This window comes from Cyanistes caeruleus, chromosome 4, assembly GCF_971803275.1.
Source record: "Cyanistes caeruleus chromosome 4, bCyaCae1.hap1.1, whole genome shotgun sequence".
NCBI classification, from domain to species: domain Eukaryota; kingdom Metazoa; phylum Chordata; class Aves; order Passeriformes; family Paridae; genus Cyanistes; species Cyanistes caeruleus.
This window is the reverse complement of record NC_141704.1, coordinates 22,048,758-22,068,739: the sequence shown is the minus strand read 5'-3', so window position 1 is coordinate 22,068,739 and position 19,982 is coordinate 22,048,758. Positions and strand designations below refer to the sequence as shown.

Genomic DNA, 19,982 nt, shown 5'->3' with positions numbered 1-19,982 from the left:
AGCCTTTATCACACTATTGATCAGGAATTTAGTCAACAACAGACAACAACAGGATGTTTCCACTTCCTTCAGCTTTACTTGCCCTACCAGAAACAGCAACAAAAAGTACACTTCTCACTAAACACACTGTACACCAAATGCAGCATAAGCTAAAACGAGAAAATAATAATGAGCTAATACAAGACAAAACATGAGCATGTTAAAATTTAAGTGCTAAAATGCCTGGTTTTCATTAAAGGACAATGCTGTTATATTGCTTCAAGTTTATGATAAAGAGCACTACAGGCAGACCATGGAACTTCTAGCACATTTTAAAAAATGTTACATACTGAAAAAATAAGTAAGTTATTTCTTAAAAATGCAAACAGCAAAAGCTGAAAAAAGGTCCTGACTTAAGTTTCATAATTTATTTCCCTTTCTGCAAAGTATGAACAGTCATACTGATTGCCTTTGTTGAACATTAAAGGTTACAAGGGACACAAATGTCATTCGTAGTTTTTTTGAAAACACTCAGAGGTTTAGAAGGTATATCTGTATTTCAAGTTAGGTATAGATATCATTCACTTAAATGAGGACTCTTACCTCAGCAATGATGAGTTCATACAATTCTGAAAGATGGGAAGTCTTGGTAACTCTGAAAGCACCCCCCAAGTCATAGGTGTGTGTGGGGGGATCATCATGGTGCCCTCACATTTATTCCTTCTGCATCTTTATTTTTCCCCTAGGAACTTCTATTTAAGATAAACTGAAAGAAATTAAAATTGAACTAATTGTGAGTGAAAAATCCATTGAGCTGGCTATGCTGGAATCATGAAATTAGCAGGAAGGACAAACAAATGAAGCTTTTTGCCTATTAAAAAAATGTCAGATATTTAAAAGCCCTTGGTCTGGAAAATGCCAAAGACTAAGTCAATATTGTGTCAAATGCAAAAACTCTATCTCTATTCCCCATTTCACTACAGTCCCTTCCTACATTTTTATTCAAGGACTTGTCCAGAAGTCCTCCCATTGCTGTGTCACCTATTTCTGCTCCTGTGTAATGCTCCTGTGTTCCTCCTGAGCTCCTTCTTTGCACAGAGCCTCTGACACATTCCTCTTTCACCTCACCACTCCTAATGCTTGGCACCATTTATCCAGGCATCTTCCTGGAAACATCTCAGGCTTTCATCCAGCTTCTGTGTTTTGCTTAATCCTCTGGGCCTGGAATGCCAAGTCACATTTTGAACTTTGTCTTAGGAATGTGCAAAAATGTTGCCTAAATTACAGGTATATGTATCAGGAAAGGAGAGGTGAGAAAGGAATCAGACACCACAGTCTGCTTCAACACATACTTCTGATACAAGATTTCATAAGTTTAGTCATTTGAAATTACAAACCCTCACCCATTTTAATTTTTTCCTACCCTCTAGCCGCCCAGATTTTCTTTTTTAAATCTGATTTTAGTAGATTTAAGAACTTACTTCTTGCAGTCCACTTGGCCGAGGAAGAAAGCTTTTCTTTCTTCCAGTGGGATGCTTCCTATGTCTTTCTTTTGCCTTTTTTTTTTTTTTTTTTTTTTTTGTGCCATTACTCCAACCTCCTAGGAAGCTCAGAAAGCATTTTTTTCTTATGAACAAATACTTTAGTCTCTAGCCAGTCTCTTTTCTGCCTCTTTGAACGAAGGATTCCCACTGCCACTCCCAAAGCAATCAGGGGAAAAGGGAAAGGAGCTCAACAGAAAAATGAACCCAAACCTTGATGGGTTCAAAACTTGTTCAGAAAGACTTAAGAGGACAAACAAGTGAACAGTTGTTGGATGGGATATTTTGGGGATACAGGGAAACAAAATTAATTTTAAGAAATCAATAATGAGAAGAAAAGAAAAACCATTGCTCATTTAAAACCATGTTAAGCATCTTTGAAATCCCTGATCAAAAAAGATACAGTTCTAAAAACCAAAGGACATCTAACATATGAAAGGCTTATCTTTTAGAAGGAAAGTAATTTTTTCTTATTTTTGGCTTTTAATTAGAAGATGGCCAGTTGCTATGGAACTACTGCCAATTTACAAATAAATATACACTTTTAATGCAAAATACACAGTACTCATCTTCCCCTGCATTTCATATTGGTTGTTAAAGAAGCAATCTACAATATTTATGCTACTTTATAACATTTGTGAGATTTTTTTTTTTTGTGGCCTCTTCTCATATGGCAGATAAGCTGGGAAACTGGAAGTTTGAAAAATTAGACACACGTAATTTCCTTATATGTCTGGACATATGTAATGTTACTGTTCTGATTTTACACAGTATGTACTAACATGATGCTCATGGCTGTGAGAGACTTACAGTATAAACAGTTTCTCTGCTTCACTCTGGATACACACTGCATCTGTGAACAAAACTTCCATAGGTTATTCTGGTGCTAAAACTCTGTGGAGCAAACACTGTCAGTCTTGCTACACTGTGTTGTGTTGCAGTTTGGGTATATCCACAAACATCCTCTGAGGCACAGAACAGGGAACATCACTTGAGTGACCCTGAAATGAAAGCCAGCTTGGATCCTCAAAATAAACAAATTAACATAATGCAAAATGACCAAGTTGTTACTCATTATAACATCTTGCTATCAGGCTGTAGTTTTAAAAGCCCTGCAAATGTACTGTGCTGTACAAATGCTAAGCAGTCTTCCTAAGTGAATGCCTAACATTATAGAATCACAGAATGGTTTGAGTTGGAAGGGACATTAAAGATCATTCAGTTCCAATCCTCCTGCCATGGGCAGGGTTGCCACCCACCAGACCAGGTTGCTCAAGGTCCCATCCAACCTGACCTTCAACACTTTCAGGGATGGGGCATCTCCAGCCTCTCTGGGCAACTCGTTCCAGTGCCTCACTACCCTCTGAGTAAGTACTTTCTTTCTAACTTCTAATCTAAACCTACGCTCTTGCAGTTTAAAACCACTCTACCTTGTTGTGTCATTACACACCCCTATAAAAAATTCCTCTCCCAGCTTTTAGTAAGCCCCATTATGGTACTGGAAGGTTGCTCCAAGGTCTCCTGGAGCCTTCTCTTCCACAGGCTGAACAACCCCAGCTCTCCCAGCCTGTCTTCACAGGAGAAGTGCTCCAGCCCTTGTATTATCTTTGTGGCCATCAGTAAAGTTAAAGGTCTGGGTTCACTCTGTAAGGTGTGCAGTCAAGACACCCATCTCTCCTTCAGCCCAGTCATCCAGAACTAGTTCTCTCTCCCATGGAATGAGATATCATCAAAGGGACCACAGGAGACCTCCTGTTAGCTGCATTCCCCCCTTCAAGTAAGAATACTCTTCATCTCGGTGCCAAAAGTGAGATAGGCTGAAACTGGGTCAGCATCTGTGCTGTAGCTTTTACACTCTAGTAGTTTTTGTCCTCGAATCTTCTACTTAGACTCTCTGCTCCCTGTGAGGTCAAGTACATATTTTTATTACAGCATTTAAACCATCCTGAGTTCTTCTGAGTGAATATTTACAGACAGCTTATTTCTTTCCACCTCATCAATCTTGACTCATCCATTTACTCTTTATGTTACTGCAGTGCCATGTGATGGAGCTGGATGTAGCTGTGAAGCTGACAGGGAGATGCACACTGATGGAGCTGCTCCTCTCTCACACCACATCAGTTGGGCACTGCACTGAGCTGCCCTAATGTGGAGCACAAGTACAGCCTCCTACCTCCCTCTTGCTGTTCTCTTCTCCCTCTCTTTGGATGAAATGTCCTTGGACTGGGCAGGTGCCTTGTTTGCTCCTTTCCATCCTGGACCCTGTTGCCTGTGAACACTCAGCTATATAAATTTTACAGCTGTGTTGTTTTTTTTTTTTTTTAAGCTGATTTTTCTCTGCATTATTTTTACCTTTTTTTTCCTTGCTCTATAAGTGCAGTATACTGCAAAAGAAATTAATTTCAATGTAAATTAAGAAAATATACCTTGAAACACCTGAAAATTATTTAAAGAAAATTATCTCTATATAGTTCAATACTTCTGCACATTTAAATCAGCACTAAAGCTTTGGTTTCCCATGATTAAATAGGTGAAGAAGCCCTTTCCACTGACAAATCTGTCAGAGCACTCTGCAGCATCCTTATCTATTCTGATTTGCAACATATCAACCTCTTTCTGTTATGCCTGACTCGCTATAGTAAATCTACATTATTGTTATGGTTTCTGGCACTATTTTTCCTGTAATGTGATCAACAATGTGGCTCTGTGTCTATTTGTGAACACTTATGCAGAGTTTTATTTTCCTTTTTCAACTAAGCTTGACCCAAATGAAATATAAGTATAAACATCAAGCCTGCAAGCAAGGTTTGAGAAGCCACAAGGTTCTCCTGCTGTTTATACGTGTGTGAATTACAGTACATCAAGAAATCAATATTCCCTAGATGGTGCTTGTGCCTGGCACTTCATGGTGAACAAATATTAGGTAAGACAATACAAATGGTAAAATCCTTATTGATTTCTCTTGACTGTGTAGAATGTGAAAGCTGTAGCCACAGTTAACACTTACTGACAGACTCATCTAAAGTTTCAGTGCTATTTTATATTTTTATAGTTGTCCACGCTCAATTGATTCTATTAAGTTGCTAGACACATTTCAAGCCATCTAGATAAGAAGAAAAAGTGCAGTGCCTGGAATGAGATGCTGCTACTTTATGCCTAGCAGGATAAAAAGGTTAAAGGACTAAATTGTGCCTGGATGTTGGAAGGAGCTCTCTTTTATTAGATAGAATTGTTATTGTTTTTAGTGAATGGATATTGTGAGTGATGGATAGATCCATTTAACTAAGTTAATAAATGAATAAACAGTATATACCAGAAATGCATATGAAGAAACTGTACTGGAAGCTCCCAATATTACAGACCCTCCCCAAACAAACAAGCAAAACCACCTTGTGGTTCCATTTGATTGTAAAATTTCCTCAGGGGAAAAAAAAAAAATATCAAATGGGCTTTAAAATATTAAGTTTAGGATTTTTTTTTCTCCCCATTTTTCCTCTTGTGACTCATAACACCTATTTAAAATTGCTTTTTAAGAGCAATTTATACAGTGTTCTTTTTCTTTTTTTCAAAGAAGTGAGCTTCTCACACAAGTCAGGGAACTTAGAGGGTAGAGCAGTATAAGGAATTCTGAGTATCAGGCAGTTATCAGTTTTAGTGCCCTAAAAATAATCTTCTATTTCCCCTTTATACCCATAGAGCATTTTCAGCAAGATATCAGAATATCTATTTCATAGTTTCTTACTCCCCTGCTGGAAAAAATTAAGTAATATTATTGAATTGGTGTGAAAAAGGTGTCAGACGTCCATTCCATGAATATTAAATGCAGACTGGGCTATGGGATACTTAATGTCTTGAGAAAATAATTTTTATATCTTTTTGGATTGTGTGGTATACAACAAAATGGAAATTCAGGAATTAAAAATGTCATAAAGAATGAAGACATGTGAAAGTGCATCGTATCAGAACCGTATAAAATAAAGCCATTGTGTTATGACATTGTGTTTCTCTAGAGAAAACACTGTCAGCTACAGTGTAAAACAGTTTACAAAGTGCTGAATATTCTCATCCTGAAGCAGCAGACTCTGAAGCACATGCTTTAAGTGTGTTGTGGTCATACTGATTTCAACAGTATTGAGCTTTGCTGAAATCATAGCAGCATAATCAGCACCCTCCAAGAATGGGCACTCTTTTTCTCAGCATAATCCAGAAAAAAAATTTAAAAGAAAACTTTTACACGATATGAAATCAGATGGAGGTTACATTTTTCAGATTTCAAATGAACTATTTTTACTTTATAGAGATTGCTACCTTGAAAAATGAGGTGAGTCTATTTGAAAACATCAGGAATAATTTAGTGAACTTTAAAAAGACTTTGAACAATAAGTTTGCAAGGTGTTGCTTCCACTTGCAGAAGACTTTCTTATATTTGAGCATGTCAATATAACTCACTTTTTCAGTGACACTGCCTGCAGTTTTCTTTAAAATTCTTTTACCAAAAAAGAAACAACTGTTTCAAAATTACAAAAAATTCTGTTAGATCATGAGACAACTACAGAGTTGTCTTCATATCACGAGCTTTCTATTTTCCCTATAAAATAAGAGACGTAATTAAAGATGAGTTAAGACTTTGGTGAAAATCTAAAGAGCATCGGCAAATCTGAGCACTGCTCAGCTTTTCAATTGCTTTTCTACTTCTCAGTTCTTTTAAATGGTTTTCTATGGCAGGAACATTTTTCTTAATTAGTCACAGCTAATTACTGTTCTGGCATAGACAAGTAATCAGAAATGTCAGAGCTGCAAGGCTACATCTCCCTAATCCTTTGATAATAATTTAGCCTCCTGGGAGGGCCTCAAGCTGCGGTAAGTAGTGGCTGACAATAAGGCAAAATTAGGTGGGCAGCAGACCATTAGGATAGAAAAATAAAAAGCACTACCAAATCCTGCTGAGCACCATCAGGCAACTAACTACACTGCCAGATGAGGTGCCTGTTTAAGCCTGTGTTGTTAATTAGCTGATTCTACCAGACCTGCCACATATGTCCAGGTGCATCGTGCAAAGATGCGTATTTCTGGGTTTGCGCCAAAGGACAATTTTGCACTGTGATCAAATTTCAAGAATCTGAGAAAGAAGCCCACATATTTCTTGAAGATTACTCTGGGTTACCAAAGAAATAAGAAGATCAACAAGCTACAATCCATTTTTGTTGAGTATTTTTTTAAGTAATTAGGCACGGTCCTCTCATGTTTCTTGGAGGTTAATACAAACACAGCTTTTGATTCAAATATGGCCTTTAACCAAGTAGACCTTTTGTCAAATCACACACTTGCAAATAATTACATAACAACAAAAGTGAAGATTACTTATTAAAATTAGCGTGACAGGAAGTAATTTGAGAATAAGGGAAAAAAAAAATCACAATTAAAATTTTATTGAAAAACATGCTGAATACTAAATACTACAAAAATAGTGCTTTTGAGGTAGACATAAGCAGCACAAGGAGCTGGCACTAGTGAAAACTCAAATTAAGTGTTCCTCTTAGTTGTGTAACACTACAATTTGCACATTTTTAAACACTTTTTTTTTTTTGTAATAGGTCAGAAAACCTATAGAAATTAGGCAATTGAATAAAGCATTTGGCAGACAGAATGAATGGCAAACAGAAATTAGTCAGATGAGTACTTCATATCTCCATTTAGCCATTGAGCAGAGTACATATCATAATAACCTTTGAAGAATAATTAAGACCTCAAATAATCTCAAGCACATCATTGAACTTGAGTCATCCATCCCAGCTACTAATGGAAAATGAAAATAATGGTTGGAATATGGGAACACCACTAGCATTTAATAAACATTCCAAACAAAATACAAACAGTTTTTCAACAGAAAAAGAATATCACATTACACCTGAACCTTTGAAATACAAAAGCCAAAACCAGCTATGTACATCTGAGGGCTTAAGCTTTTAAACTGCTCGTAAAGACATTCAGTCTTTCTGCACTCCAAAGACAGTTGTTTGAGTTCCCTGCCATATTCAGCTTACACAGCTTGTAGAATTGTTACCATGCATGAGGCCACAGCCTCCAGAAGTCCTCCCACATGGGCAGTCCCTGCAAAGTCAGCAGGAATACTGCATCACACCACACCGGTTTAGCACCTCGGCAATCAGGGCCAAAGCCAAAATCTGCCCACAGGTACAAGATAACCATGGACACCACTTTGCCAGTGCTCACCTTTCCAGGATGTGCACTCTGATTATTTTATGTGTTTATGGTACACTTGGGAAGAGGTTTACCAGAAATTATAGCCTAAAAAAACACTGGAAACCCTTTCAGTTGTGTCAATGGCTGAATACTGATGCATTAAAGCTGTCCTCTGAAACCATTCTCTATTTCTCAGAGCAGCAATCACTTATTGCATAAAGACTTCATTGCACATATAGTTTTAATAAAACTGTCATCATACATCTGTTTACACCGTAAGTTTTCCACAAGAAACACTAATATAACCTGTTAGATAACGCTCTCAATGACAAATACACCAAGAGGGAATCTGAAGCAAAATTGTCTGGAATGATTTTTTTTGAATGTCCATACTTCACATGCAGTTCACAGGTACAAGAAAGTGAGAATCTTCCCAGGTGGCACTTGGGAACTAGACATTACTACAGAAAGTAAGTATTGCATCGATGCTTAAACACAGATGCACGCAAAATCGAAAAATTGCTTTTCCAAGAGGTTTGTCAACAAAATCCAATTTCGTTTAAAGGAAGTAGTTTTACAAGTCTGATGTATATTAAAATGCTCAGGAGTTCAAGATTTATTAGTCTCATCTTAAAAATTCTAGTAGAAACATGAATCTAAGTCTAGTCAATGGGAATAACCTGGCATGTTTATGGACACAGCACTGCATTTATTAAAGTTAATGGTAAAATGCCTATTGATTTTGAGAAGGTAGAACCAGATCCCATGGGAATTTCATAGTTGGGTATTTTTAAAATCTGATAATTTTGTGATCAGATACACAGCACTGTTTTTTTATAGGCTGCACAGATGCTCTTACATTACCCATGAAACATATTATCTTTATAAATAAGAGAGATGTTAATAATAATTAGTAATATTCTCTACTTTTTCTAGGTTTGTACAATTATATTCTAAATATTTAATTTTTCCATTCACCAACCTGATTTACTGTCCTTTCTAAAAATGAGTATTTTAAAAATTATTTACAAAAAAATAAAACTAAAGTTATATACTGTAGTATATAATAGAATATATAATATATATATAATATATAATAGAATACTGAAGTATTCTAAAACAATACTTCATATAACAGTACTTCATATTAACCCAGAGCTACTTCAGATCTTAATCATATGCAATGGATTACAAACATTTCAAGTGCTCTTTAAGAAATGTGATGTTAAAAACAAATAAACTCTACTCTCCATTCCCCCTGTGCTCTCAGCTATAAGCTGTTACTGCATGAGGGTGGGATATAAATGTCCTGAATTCCTGTGACAGAAGGAATTTGACAAGCAAAATTCCCAGCTGATTTTAGTAAGAAGACCATGTCCCATATTGCAAAAGAAGGCAAAAATTCCCATGTCTTTGACAAACTGACCAAATGAAAAATCCTTGTGACTTCAAACCTGGTGACTAGTTTTGAGAGCAGGAAGGCAGCACACTGACCTGGGAGAGACCAATGCTACCAGGAGCACCTGGACATATTTCTCTGCCTGCTGTCTACAGCCCTTCTGGAGGAGGTAATAATGCAATGTATCCAGAAGCTGAGTTTTTCAGTGGAAATGAAGGAAAAAAAATTCCACCTTGGTTCTGCTGCATGATCAGCAGATGTAGTGAAACACAAGATTTCAATGGTTTAAAAATGGTGCGAAAAAACTACCAGCCCAGTCGTTTTTTCAAAGTCACTGGAAATTTGAACCTCTTTCACATTTAAGGGTTCATATCACAAGCTTAAGTTCCATTCTCCTTATTTTTGTATCTTGTACAGCAGGGCACTGCTTTTACAAGCTTACCAAACACTGCCATAAAACACAACGTATTTTTTTGTCTTCTCTCCAGTCTGAAACTTCTCAGGTAGATTAAAAATGTTACAACTCCTAGCCTTAACATATTGTGACTAACTGGCAAGTATTTGTACTTGCATCAATATTTTTCTTAAATTTAAATGATCTTTGTTATTTATGTACATAACTTTGTGTGACAGGCTGTTCACTTGGTCACAGTAATAGCTGTTAGCATATAGCAGCCCTGGATCAAGTCAGTGATATCAAGACATCAAGAGTTTGCAATTATACATTTCTGTGGGTTAAAATAGTGTCTCAGGCCTGATCTTCTCCATAGTTATAATTAAGACCTCTAGCACAAAGTCAGCTTTTCAGCTCTTCTGGATGAGGTATTTCCCTGGTTGTAGCACAGGGAAGTGTACTTTTCCTCTTTCACTTGGCTGATGATTACTTAGCTGATACTAATTCAATGTGTTTTAAGAGAAGATCTACAACTCTAGCCAGCCCAATGGCTTCAAGTACATTTACATAAAAATGTGAATACATTTTATTCTTTCTATTGAAATATAACTTCATAGATTTGAATTTATAAAAAGAATATCTAAGTTTCCTTAAAGCAATAATTTCAAAGAACCCTTCAAAAATCATCCACAAAATCTTGTTCAGTCATAATGTTCTAAATCTGAATTAATGTCAGGAAAGGCAAATTAACAGAGTGAGATGACTTTGTTTTACATTTCCGCATGCTATGAGCTTCCATATCTGTTAATGCCTTTTTAATGCTGCATCTGCCCAATCAATTATATTTCCCAGTGTGATGTTACATAGAAATGTGATGCCACCATGTAGAAAGAAAAATAAAGACACAAATAGATATCTGATACAAAAAAAGGCATGTGATGTATATACTTTTTCTTTTCTTACAGATACAAGCACTGGTCACAGCAGCATACAATATATACCACTGATTAAATGGGGACAGAAATGGGCTCGCAAACTCAAAGGCAAGTGCTAAATCAGAACTTGTGTCCATACAGGAGATGTCTTCTTGTGCTGAAAAGCTTAATTGCTGAAATGAAATTCAGCAGAAGAATTCCTTAACCCATGTTAACCCAGCCCTACTGAAGCCCTGTCCTTGTGCTAGTGATAAACCAAAATCATGCCAGGAACTGTGCTGGTGACTTAATGGTGTGGAGGATCCCTTGCCAGTTCTCTGGCCCATGCCCTGGCCCTGGCCAGTGCCCCACAGTGACACAGCCTGAAACTCAGTCCCATCCCACTACATCAAACAAGTCATCACGATCTCTCCAGTGAGAGTTAGACTTGGCCTTAGGCAGATAATTTTATTAACATTCAGGAAATGACAACATAAGCAAAAATAACCCCAAAGAAAAACAAAAAAATAGAAACTTGAAAATGAAACATATGCTTGCAGATTCATTGCAAAAGCAAACTGAAGCAGAAGTTGCTAATACAGTTTTAGTACTTTGTGAAGGTGCCAGCTGGATGGATGATAATTTTTCTACCCCTGCAGGGCATCAAAGCTTTTATAAAATCATTCTTTTCACACATATTAGCACTTAGCTTACTAAAACAGATGATACTTTTTTTTTTTTTTATTTTTTTTTTTATTTGGTAAGGATGCCTGGGAGTGTCTGGAAATATAAAATCTGAGAGTTAAGTCTTATTTTGACCACCCAGTCTAACAAACAACAAACACTGACATGACATACCATGGCTGAGAGTCTATATTATGGGACCTTCTGTGACTGCCACAACTGAAGTGTCATAGTAAAGGCTGTGAATTGCTGTTATGAAAACATTTGCTGTATCTTGCATAATTAAATGAAACTGCCAGAAAAGCTTTCTAAAATACTTAGGAGATGACACAAATAAATACATTTCGAAGTCTGTATTACGTTCCAGAATTAGTTTTGTAATAAATTCCATTTCACAGTGCTAGAGATGACTTCTTTTCCTGTTCAAATTCCTGTATAATTGTGACTGAGATAATTGTCATGTAAACTGATCCAAACTTATAGTTAAATAGCTTTTATTTTACATATATTTTACATGTGTAGTGTTTTAAATTTATACAGAAGGTACTATTTCAGCTGCCTACAGCTTCTCCTTCAGGCAATTAAGAAAAGGACATACTAGACATAAATTAGTAGTCAGAACTTCAATGAACTGAAATGTGATCATTTCTAACAAAAAGATGAGGAATCAGGGCAAAGGAATGAATGGAAGGAGGCTGCAGAAGTTATTATCAAAGCTGAGGAAAATTATTGCGTGCACCTTGAGGATAAGGATTACTCTGAAATTGCAGAAATCAGATTAGAACTTTGAAAATGAGTCTGAAAATTCATTAAATGTTTATAAATGTCAACTTTAAGAAATTGAAAGTCTTGAACTGGAAATCCATAAAACAAAATTTGAAAGTCATTCCACTGAAGTACCAGTCAAACCCACAGTTGTACTTGGCATCTCTGTACTCTTTCCATAGAGAAACAGGCAGTGATACGTAAAAGTTCTTAATTTAGGGAGATTTAGTGTGCAATGGAACCCACAAACCACACCAATCCAATATTCTCCATTAACAAATTAAAAATTGAAAAATGGAATATAATTGGAAAAATTACTATTTCAAATAATAATATTCTACAAATTTTATTTCTGTCTTCTAGTACTTTAATTTTCAAGAAAATACTGAAGGAAAGGCCACCCTTGACAGCTGAAGCTTGTAAAAAATGAGCAAAAGAAAAAAATCAACAGAGAAGAATATCTGAACAGCTTGCTTAACACCATCAAAATTCAGCTTATCCCTTCTGATGTAGCAGTGATACCAGCAAACTTTGCAAGGCTAGTTACTTACATCAAATAACTTCTCTATGTACATTTCCTCATTGACCTTTTCTCGAAGGATATCCTGGTTTTGCCGAACAAACATAATGTAGGTGTCTGCTAGATCCATTCCTGGTTTCTGTGAAGACAAAAAGTGAGGGGAGAAAGTAATGGGAAGGGAAATACAAACCCCTCAACAACTGAGACTTAAAGAAGTTAAACATAATGAAAATAAAAGTTACCATGTTCATACATGTACAAACTATTAACAAATTCTGCTGTGAGTTCTGGGTTAGTTACCATGTTCAGGAGATTTCACTATCAATGTAGTTCTACGTATTTTAATTTATGGATGTTCTAAGTCATAAATCTACATTGCTATATGCACTAACATGGAATCTTGGCTCTGGCAACATCAGTGGCAAACTTGGACATCTTCCCCTTTTTTTGACAGTGAGGCTTTCATAAGACAGCCACTCCAACCTGAGAGTGGAGATCCAAATCCTGCTATCATATTCAGAAAATGCTTAAAAAAAGCATTCAGCTCCCTTTTCACTGCCTAAGATTTCTTCTAATTTACTTCCAATGTACAGCTGAATTTTGTTTGACATTAGCTTCAACTAACTGCAATTCAAACTATGCTCAAGCACATCCCTGAGAGCAAACAGCAAAAAAAGGCTGTTTTGAGTGTAGTCTTTTTATATTTTGTAAACTGTTGAACTGGTGCAGTTAGCCCAGATGATGGCTAGGGGAGGAGCAAGGACCAAAAATTTTCTGTGTTCTATATGAATAGCAGAGCAGGCATAATTTTTATACCACATGCCTAAACATGAGCCAGGCTAGGATATGTCATGTATATGTGATACCACAGCTGCACAGGCACAATGAAAATAGGATATGAACAACACTGTAAAATATTTAGCATATTTTAAAAGCCTGTATGCATGAACATGCTCATGTAGTTAAAATACTAACATATCATTTTATATTAAGGCTTCCTTTCTAGCCTGCAAGTGAATATTCAACTTTAAATTTTTCTTATTTCTTATCATATTGTATATAATATTTTTTAATGTATATGAACAGGTCTGAAGCACAAGAGGGAAGGAGAGATGCAACATGTCCATACCAAAACTTGTCCAGAAAATGCTGTCATCTATTACAGTAACAGGATGGCAGCATTCTTTCCTCAAAGCTGGAGTGAGTGAAACCTCGTGGCTTATGAGGTTCACCTTTTTTTACCCTGAATCTAGCACAGACATATAGAAAAATAAGTTCCAAAATATAAGATTTTCTTTTTCATATATATATGTACACAAATGGCAGTTTCATTTTCTAAAAGTAACCATTAAATGTGGAATGCTGGCCAACTTTAATACTTGTAGCATCTCCAAAACTCACAGTGAAAAGCTGAAATATCTCCTTCACTTGGACTGGTCATTCCAGAGGCAATGAACACTTATTGCAAAAACTTATCCCATCTATATATGTTTAGATGAAACTCTAAGGAGTAAAGCAGGACCATTGATATTTACATCTGCATCACACACCTAAGTCCTAAGCATAGAATAAAAAATCTAAGACTTCAATAGGTGAAACATTTTCTGTTGGAAAACCTGACTGAGAGAAATCAATAGATCTCCTTCATAAAAAAGTACCTTCACTAAAATGTGATAGAAATTCTTTTATAATAAGACAAATCACAAAGTGAAGCAGATTTAAAACAGAAAACTCCATATTTTACCTTGGTATACTCATTTGTGATGGCACAAGAGAATATAATCAGTGTTGAAACCTTAGGTACTTTCTAAAATCTGATAACAATTTATAGGAATTGGACTGGAGTTAACTTGGAGGAATAATGGAAAAATATTTTGAAATCTTCAGAGATGGCTGAAAGAGATAATCTAGTAAATGAGAGGCTGATTACAGTTCTTGAAGATATACATTCAAATGTATTAATGAATCTTCCACTGAATTCTAAAGTCCATTGGTTCTGCAATTAATAGAATATTTTCTTTTACTAAGTTAAATAAAAAATATTCATCTTGCAGACAAGCAAAGCAAGAAAAGTAACATTTCCCATCAGCATTAACTCTCTTATCTTTGAGATGTTTACCTAGTCTTGAAGCTGTGACATATGGGAATTTCACACCTAGTGAATATATTTTCATGTAGCTTGTGGCACAGGAGTGTAATCATTAAAAGAATATACACAAGTAAGAGTAACTGCAACAGCTGGTGACATTTACCAATTAGAATTACAGTTCTTTAAAACACTTCATCCTTCTTAATGTGTGCAGGATAATTATCTTTGAAATTGCTGTGGAAAAAAAAATTAATTTTCCTTTTAAACAGTATCTGACTACAGTAGAAGTAAGTCTGTGTAAGGCAGATTATCAATACTCCGAAGTATGTCTGTTGTAAACCTCACCAAAATCATTGAAGGTTAATCATCTTTGCTCATGGTGGGCAAAGTATACATTAAACACTGAATGAACCAACAGTATATCAAATACTTCATTATCTCTTCATATTGCATGCATTGAATTTATTTGTTTTCTCCAAGTAAGTGGAAGAAGAAAAGGAAGCTATTATAAGCACCAAAATAGCTTTAATGCTGAATAGTTAATGTTTTAACTTTTTTTGTAGGGATTATGTATTATTTGGAAACCTCTGATTGCACTATCCTCTACTGATCTGTCCTAAATTATCAGAAAAAAAACAAGTTAATATAGAATTAAACAAACAACAACTAAGAAGTTTCATGTACCTTAGAAGACAAACAAATAGAAACTGAGATATATTTTAAATAACAGTCACAGGGAGCATTTAATTGAAAAGACTAAAGCATTCCAGTCTCCACATCCATACTCAATAAAAAAAAAAATAAATCTCTGAATCTCTAGAAGAACATCTGCCTAATTTAATGAGAGTTATTTGCACATCTTTGGGGGAAAAATTTAACCTGGTATGCTATCCAGGTAAGAAAAAAAAAAATATTGTCTGAAAGTTTCCCCAAGAAAAAAGGTGGGTTTTTTAATGATAGATAGAAAGTTATTATAAGTTTGTTTTATTCAGAACAGCAGACAAGCTGTTTTGCCTATCTGAAAATGAAAGAGAACCAGACAAAGAGATGAATGGAGAAACTGGAAACACAAAGACATCAAATAAAATACCAGGAAATTAAGAGTTGTAAATAGGGTTACTTTGTCGCTGGTTACACAAGTAACTGAATACACTGGTGAGTGAATGAGTTTAAACAAGGGTGTAGGCTTCAGCACATTCTTTTTTGGGGTTAATCACTAGTTAACCTGGCAAGATGAACATGCTGTTTGGGGAAAAAAAAATTAAAAATCCTTGTTAATTATATATTGCAAGTGCTCTTACTTCCTGCTGCTGCACCTAATCCCACAGGTGCAGGTTGTCTCTTACTATTCAGTGGTAGGTGGGTCCTGACTGTCAGGCACCTTTTCATAGCAATAAATTCAGATAAAGAAGAAACAGCTTAATTTTCCCCATTTGAACAGGAAAACATTATCAAAGTTTCTATTTATCATGGACACAAATGTTAAAACACATTATTTCAGCTTCCAAGATGCTGTAGAAGCCGTTTTATGATTGACATGCATGGGTCTCACTGGCAGTATTTGCCTGAAGCATCTACTGAAAAAAGTAATGCTGCATTGCCTTAAGTTCCAGGCATTCAAATATTTTGCTGCTGAAAGATTGCAGTGGGTTTAATGCTGCCACTAATATCAAGCATTTTCCTACAGGCCAGGTATACCTAAGATTCTGAACAGTATTTTGCAATGCAACAGTTTGGCATAAATCTCAGTGAAAATCATGTACATTTGTGATACTTAAGTTATTTTTATTCTCACTTTGGCATTTGTCATAGAACATTTCTTAGCATCATAGACTATTAAATGAACTTATATCACCAAATAAAACAAGAGACCAGCCCCAACCCACTACACTAGTTTTACTGAGTTGCTATCTTGCCAAAGCATTCATGTTTCAGAGATGAGAACAGATGCTAGAGACTAACAAATAACAAACAATACAACACAATACAAAAAATACAATAACAAAATTCATCCAGTTTAGTGCTTGTTCTCCTCTCCACCTCTTTCCCCTCCCTTGCATCCTGGAGAGAGTAATTTTAACTACAGCATGGTTGTAACAATGCAATGAAAAGGAGTGATGAGCTGGAGGGGGCTATTGTGAGGAACACAGGAGCTCCTTATTCAGTGTCTACCACTAAATGAAAGAGCATGTTGGAAAATTTCAGTGCCTGAAAGTTCTTCCCTAAATACTGCAAGGTTCATCACTTGGGCTTTGGAATTACAAAATTAAAATATCATTAAAATACTTCTGGAATAAAAACTACTTGTATGCATGGCTAGATCATCATCCCCATCATTTCTCACAAAATGAAATAAATGAAATACATAAGCCAGGCAGGAAGGTGCACCATTTGCATAATCAGTCTATTATAAAGGTAAAATTTTAATTTCACATGGTTATAAAATAAGTTGTTTTGTTTAAATTAAAATTACAATGCATTTTCTCTTTCTCAAAAACATCTTCCCGAAAAGAAACAGCAACTTTGGCAAGGAGGAAATGTGTGTGTTTTGAGAAGTGTGGAAAATTTAAACTGTGATTCTGCAAGCATTTACACAAACACCTTTTCATATGCATACAGTTTCATTGTATTCATGGGGCAACACACGCATGCAAATGTCTGCAGTGGGATTTTGATTCTTCCAATCACTACAGTCCCTATGACAAAATTTGGTTTTAAAATATGGGGTCTTTTCCTCCATAAACTTATATTTTACTATGCTATTTTTAGCTTTCCTACTGATTAGTAGCCATCCTTCTGATTGCCATTTAAGAGGTATCTCAAAAATATTGCTGACTTAAAGCAGATGCTGCAGGGCTTTCCCTCCAGTTCTACAATAGCTTGTTTTCACAGATTGGAAAACAGAAGGGCCACTTCCCAGATCTGGGTATACAGAGGAGAAGGAAGCCAGGAGAAGCCCTAAACACAAGGATAATATCCCTTCCGTGGCCTTTTTTTTTTTTTAAATAGAGTTCTACAAGAAAATCCAGCTTAAAAATGAATAGCACCATACAGCCACACCTGAATAAACACCTATTTCCCTCAAAAAGTTTTTACTTCTTAAAATCAGTTAAATGAGACCATTCAGTACAAGTGTGATATTTGAAAATGAATGTATCTGGAAGGTCCCCATGTGTATCTGCCTGGTAGGAGGCAGAGCTCCTTCTTTGGCCTCTACAAGACCCCGTAAGTCAAATGCTGGCACATGTGTGAGGCCCCTTTTCATACCTTTGATCCCCACATAAAGGCAAGAGCGGAGCGAGAGGGCTGGCATTGTGCGAGCTGTGCACTGCTGTCAGCCCTGGCTCCTTCAAATGGCCTCTCTGCACTTGCTATGACAGGTGGCCCATATGAAGAGAGGGAGGATTAGGTTCCTTCTGTGCCCTCTAAGTAACTGGCATAGATTACTGGCTCCTACAAAGGGATTTAAACATACCTTTCTGAACAAAAAGCAGTATATACATGAGCATGTAACTGGATGCTCAATTTGTATGAGTAATTGCTCTGGTTCTATTTGCCAATGCAGCAAATGTGTGTAGAAATGGCCAGCTAAAGACACAATAATTTGTATGCAAAACTGACTTACATGATGAGAAATTGAACACAATGAAATTATCTACATGATTAAGGAATGATAATCATTTGAGATTAACAACATACTTTACTTTAACCTCAATTTTACTGCATTCTTTCCCTATTCTCATTAATTACCTGGCTTTGTGAACAGAATATTAAAAAAACCAGAAAAATATTAGGTTGTACTTCTACATATCTTATGGATTGCTTAGACTTTAAGAGAAACTAACAAAGGATTATAGTGGATTTGGATGAGTTGTGTATTCAAAACAGCTTCTGTACTCTCAGTTTTCAAAACGTAGCATTAAAAAGAGAACCAATGCTATTCTTCACACACTACTTGCAACACTTACGTTATTTTCCTCCAAACATTTGGTTTCTTCCACCTGCACAGCAGCCACATTTATTTTCCACTGCAGAACCTTGTGTACTGTGACAATTACCAGTGAGGAGAGTGTATCAGCAACTAGATTTTTTCATTATTGTTTTTAGGAAATCACAAGGTATCGTTGTTATTCTTCCTAGTCTGGATAATTTTGCACTATTGCTATTATTTCTGCTGGGGTTTCAATTACCAAAACATACATAGTGTCCATATAGTCCTCTATGCACAGCTGGGGAAAGCAGTGAGAGTTCCTTGGGACTGCCTGTGTCCCACTTCTTGAAGGGCATTCTGAAAAATTGAGGCTTATTTGCATATTTTCTTAAACAGTTTAAAAACCCACAAAACCACTATTTTTTCTTCTCTTGGATGTAATTAATCATAATTATCTAGCAAGATTAATGAATAGAGGGGTATACAGCAAGGGTAGGTAGCATTTTTACTAACCTATCTGCCAAATGAACCACAAGTCTATGTCTATCTTTCCCACCCTGCTCCTGAGAAATTGAAGGATGCTGTCTAGGGAGTGTGCACCTTCATGTCCAACTATTTATTGTCTAAACCCTCTCTCAATATTAATGGAATTAACCTTTTCCTCAAAATGACCAAAAATCATCAAGGAATGTCTTCCTTCCTTTTCAATAATTTACTATTTTTATTTCCTTTTATTTAACTTTTTTATCCGCTTTAACTCTTATCCTCCCTCTAAAACATTTTGCTCAATACTACCTTCATTTTCTTCTAACGTTTTCTTTGCCTAGTTAGCTTATTTTTATTTCCCTACAAACCAGCATATTTTTCCCTGTTTGCCAAATCCTGGTAATCAAAGATCAAAAACTCTGTCAAATCCACTCACTCAAAGAACCCCCCCCAAACCCCCTGCCCCACCTCTCCTCCCCTTTCTCTAGATGCACCGAGTGATCTCACTCGGATGGAGTGGGGCACAGGGGCACAAGGCCATTGTCTAACACACTGCACATATCTGTATCAAAAGAAAGAGCTGACTGTGGTCACTTTAAAGTAACTTTCACACATGCAGCTATATGGTAAGGAAGGACAAGAAGAAATTTTACGACACATTAGGTCAAAATAAAACCATGAGGCATTTAATTAGCTTCAGTGCAGGCTTGCTAGGTCACTGTCACGCTACCAAGAGCTCAATGTACATTCCTCCCTGTGTGCTGCCCCTCACTGCACTTCCCACTTCAGCTCTGAGCCCAGGTGATGACCTTGTGATGTGATGGCTTTCAGCCTCCTCTTACAGCTGGAATTTTTAACTTTGACATCTGGTGACTTTAGGCCCTATTCAGACTGGACAGCTGCTGTCAGCTGTGACAGTAAGGGCTCTTGGCCTCAACTGCATCCTCACAACAAAAGAACATGAAGAAGCAAAAGCAACCTGCAACCTATGAAAATCTTTCAACCCAGATAAAATAACCTCCAGAATTTGGAAAACCTTTGGGCAGATCCACAGCTTCCCTGAAGCACAGTTAACA

At 36.3% G+C, this 19,982-nt stretch overlaps 1 protein-coding gene across 8 annotated transcripts in view; it reads right to left on the bottom strand.

The window, feature by feature from the left end:
- The window catches only part of CADPS2 (calcium dependent secretion activator 2), a 283,784-nt gene that overhangs the window by 9,101 nt on the left and 254,701 nt on the right, over nucleotides 1–19,982 (bottom strand). For all 8 annotated transcript variants that reach the window (XM_086886988.1, XM_086886989.1, XM_086886992.1 and 5 more), the window contains one exon: nucleotides 12,432–12,539. In XM_086886988.1, coding sequence (XP_086743114.1) covers nucleotides 12,432–12,539 — 108 coding nt within the window. The remainder of the gene's footprint in view (nucleotides 1–12,431; nucleotides 12,540–19,982) is intronic.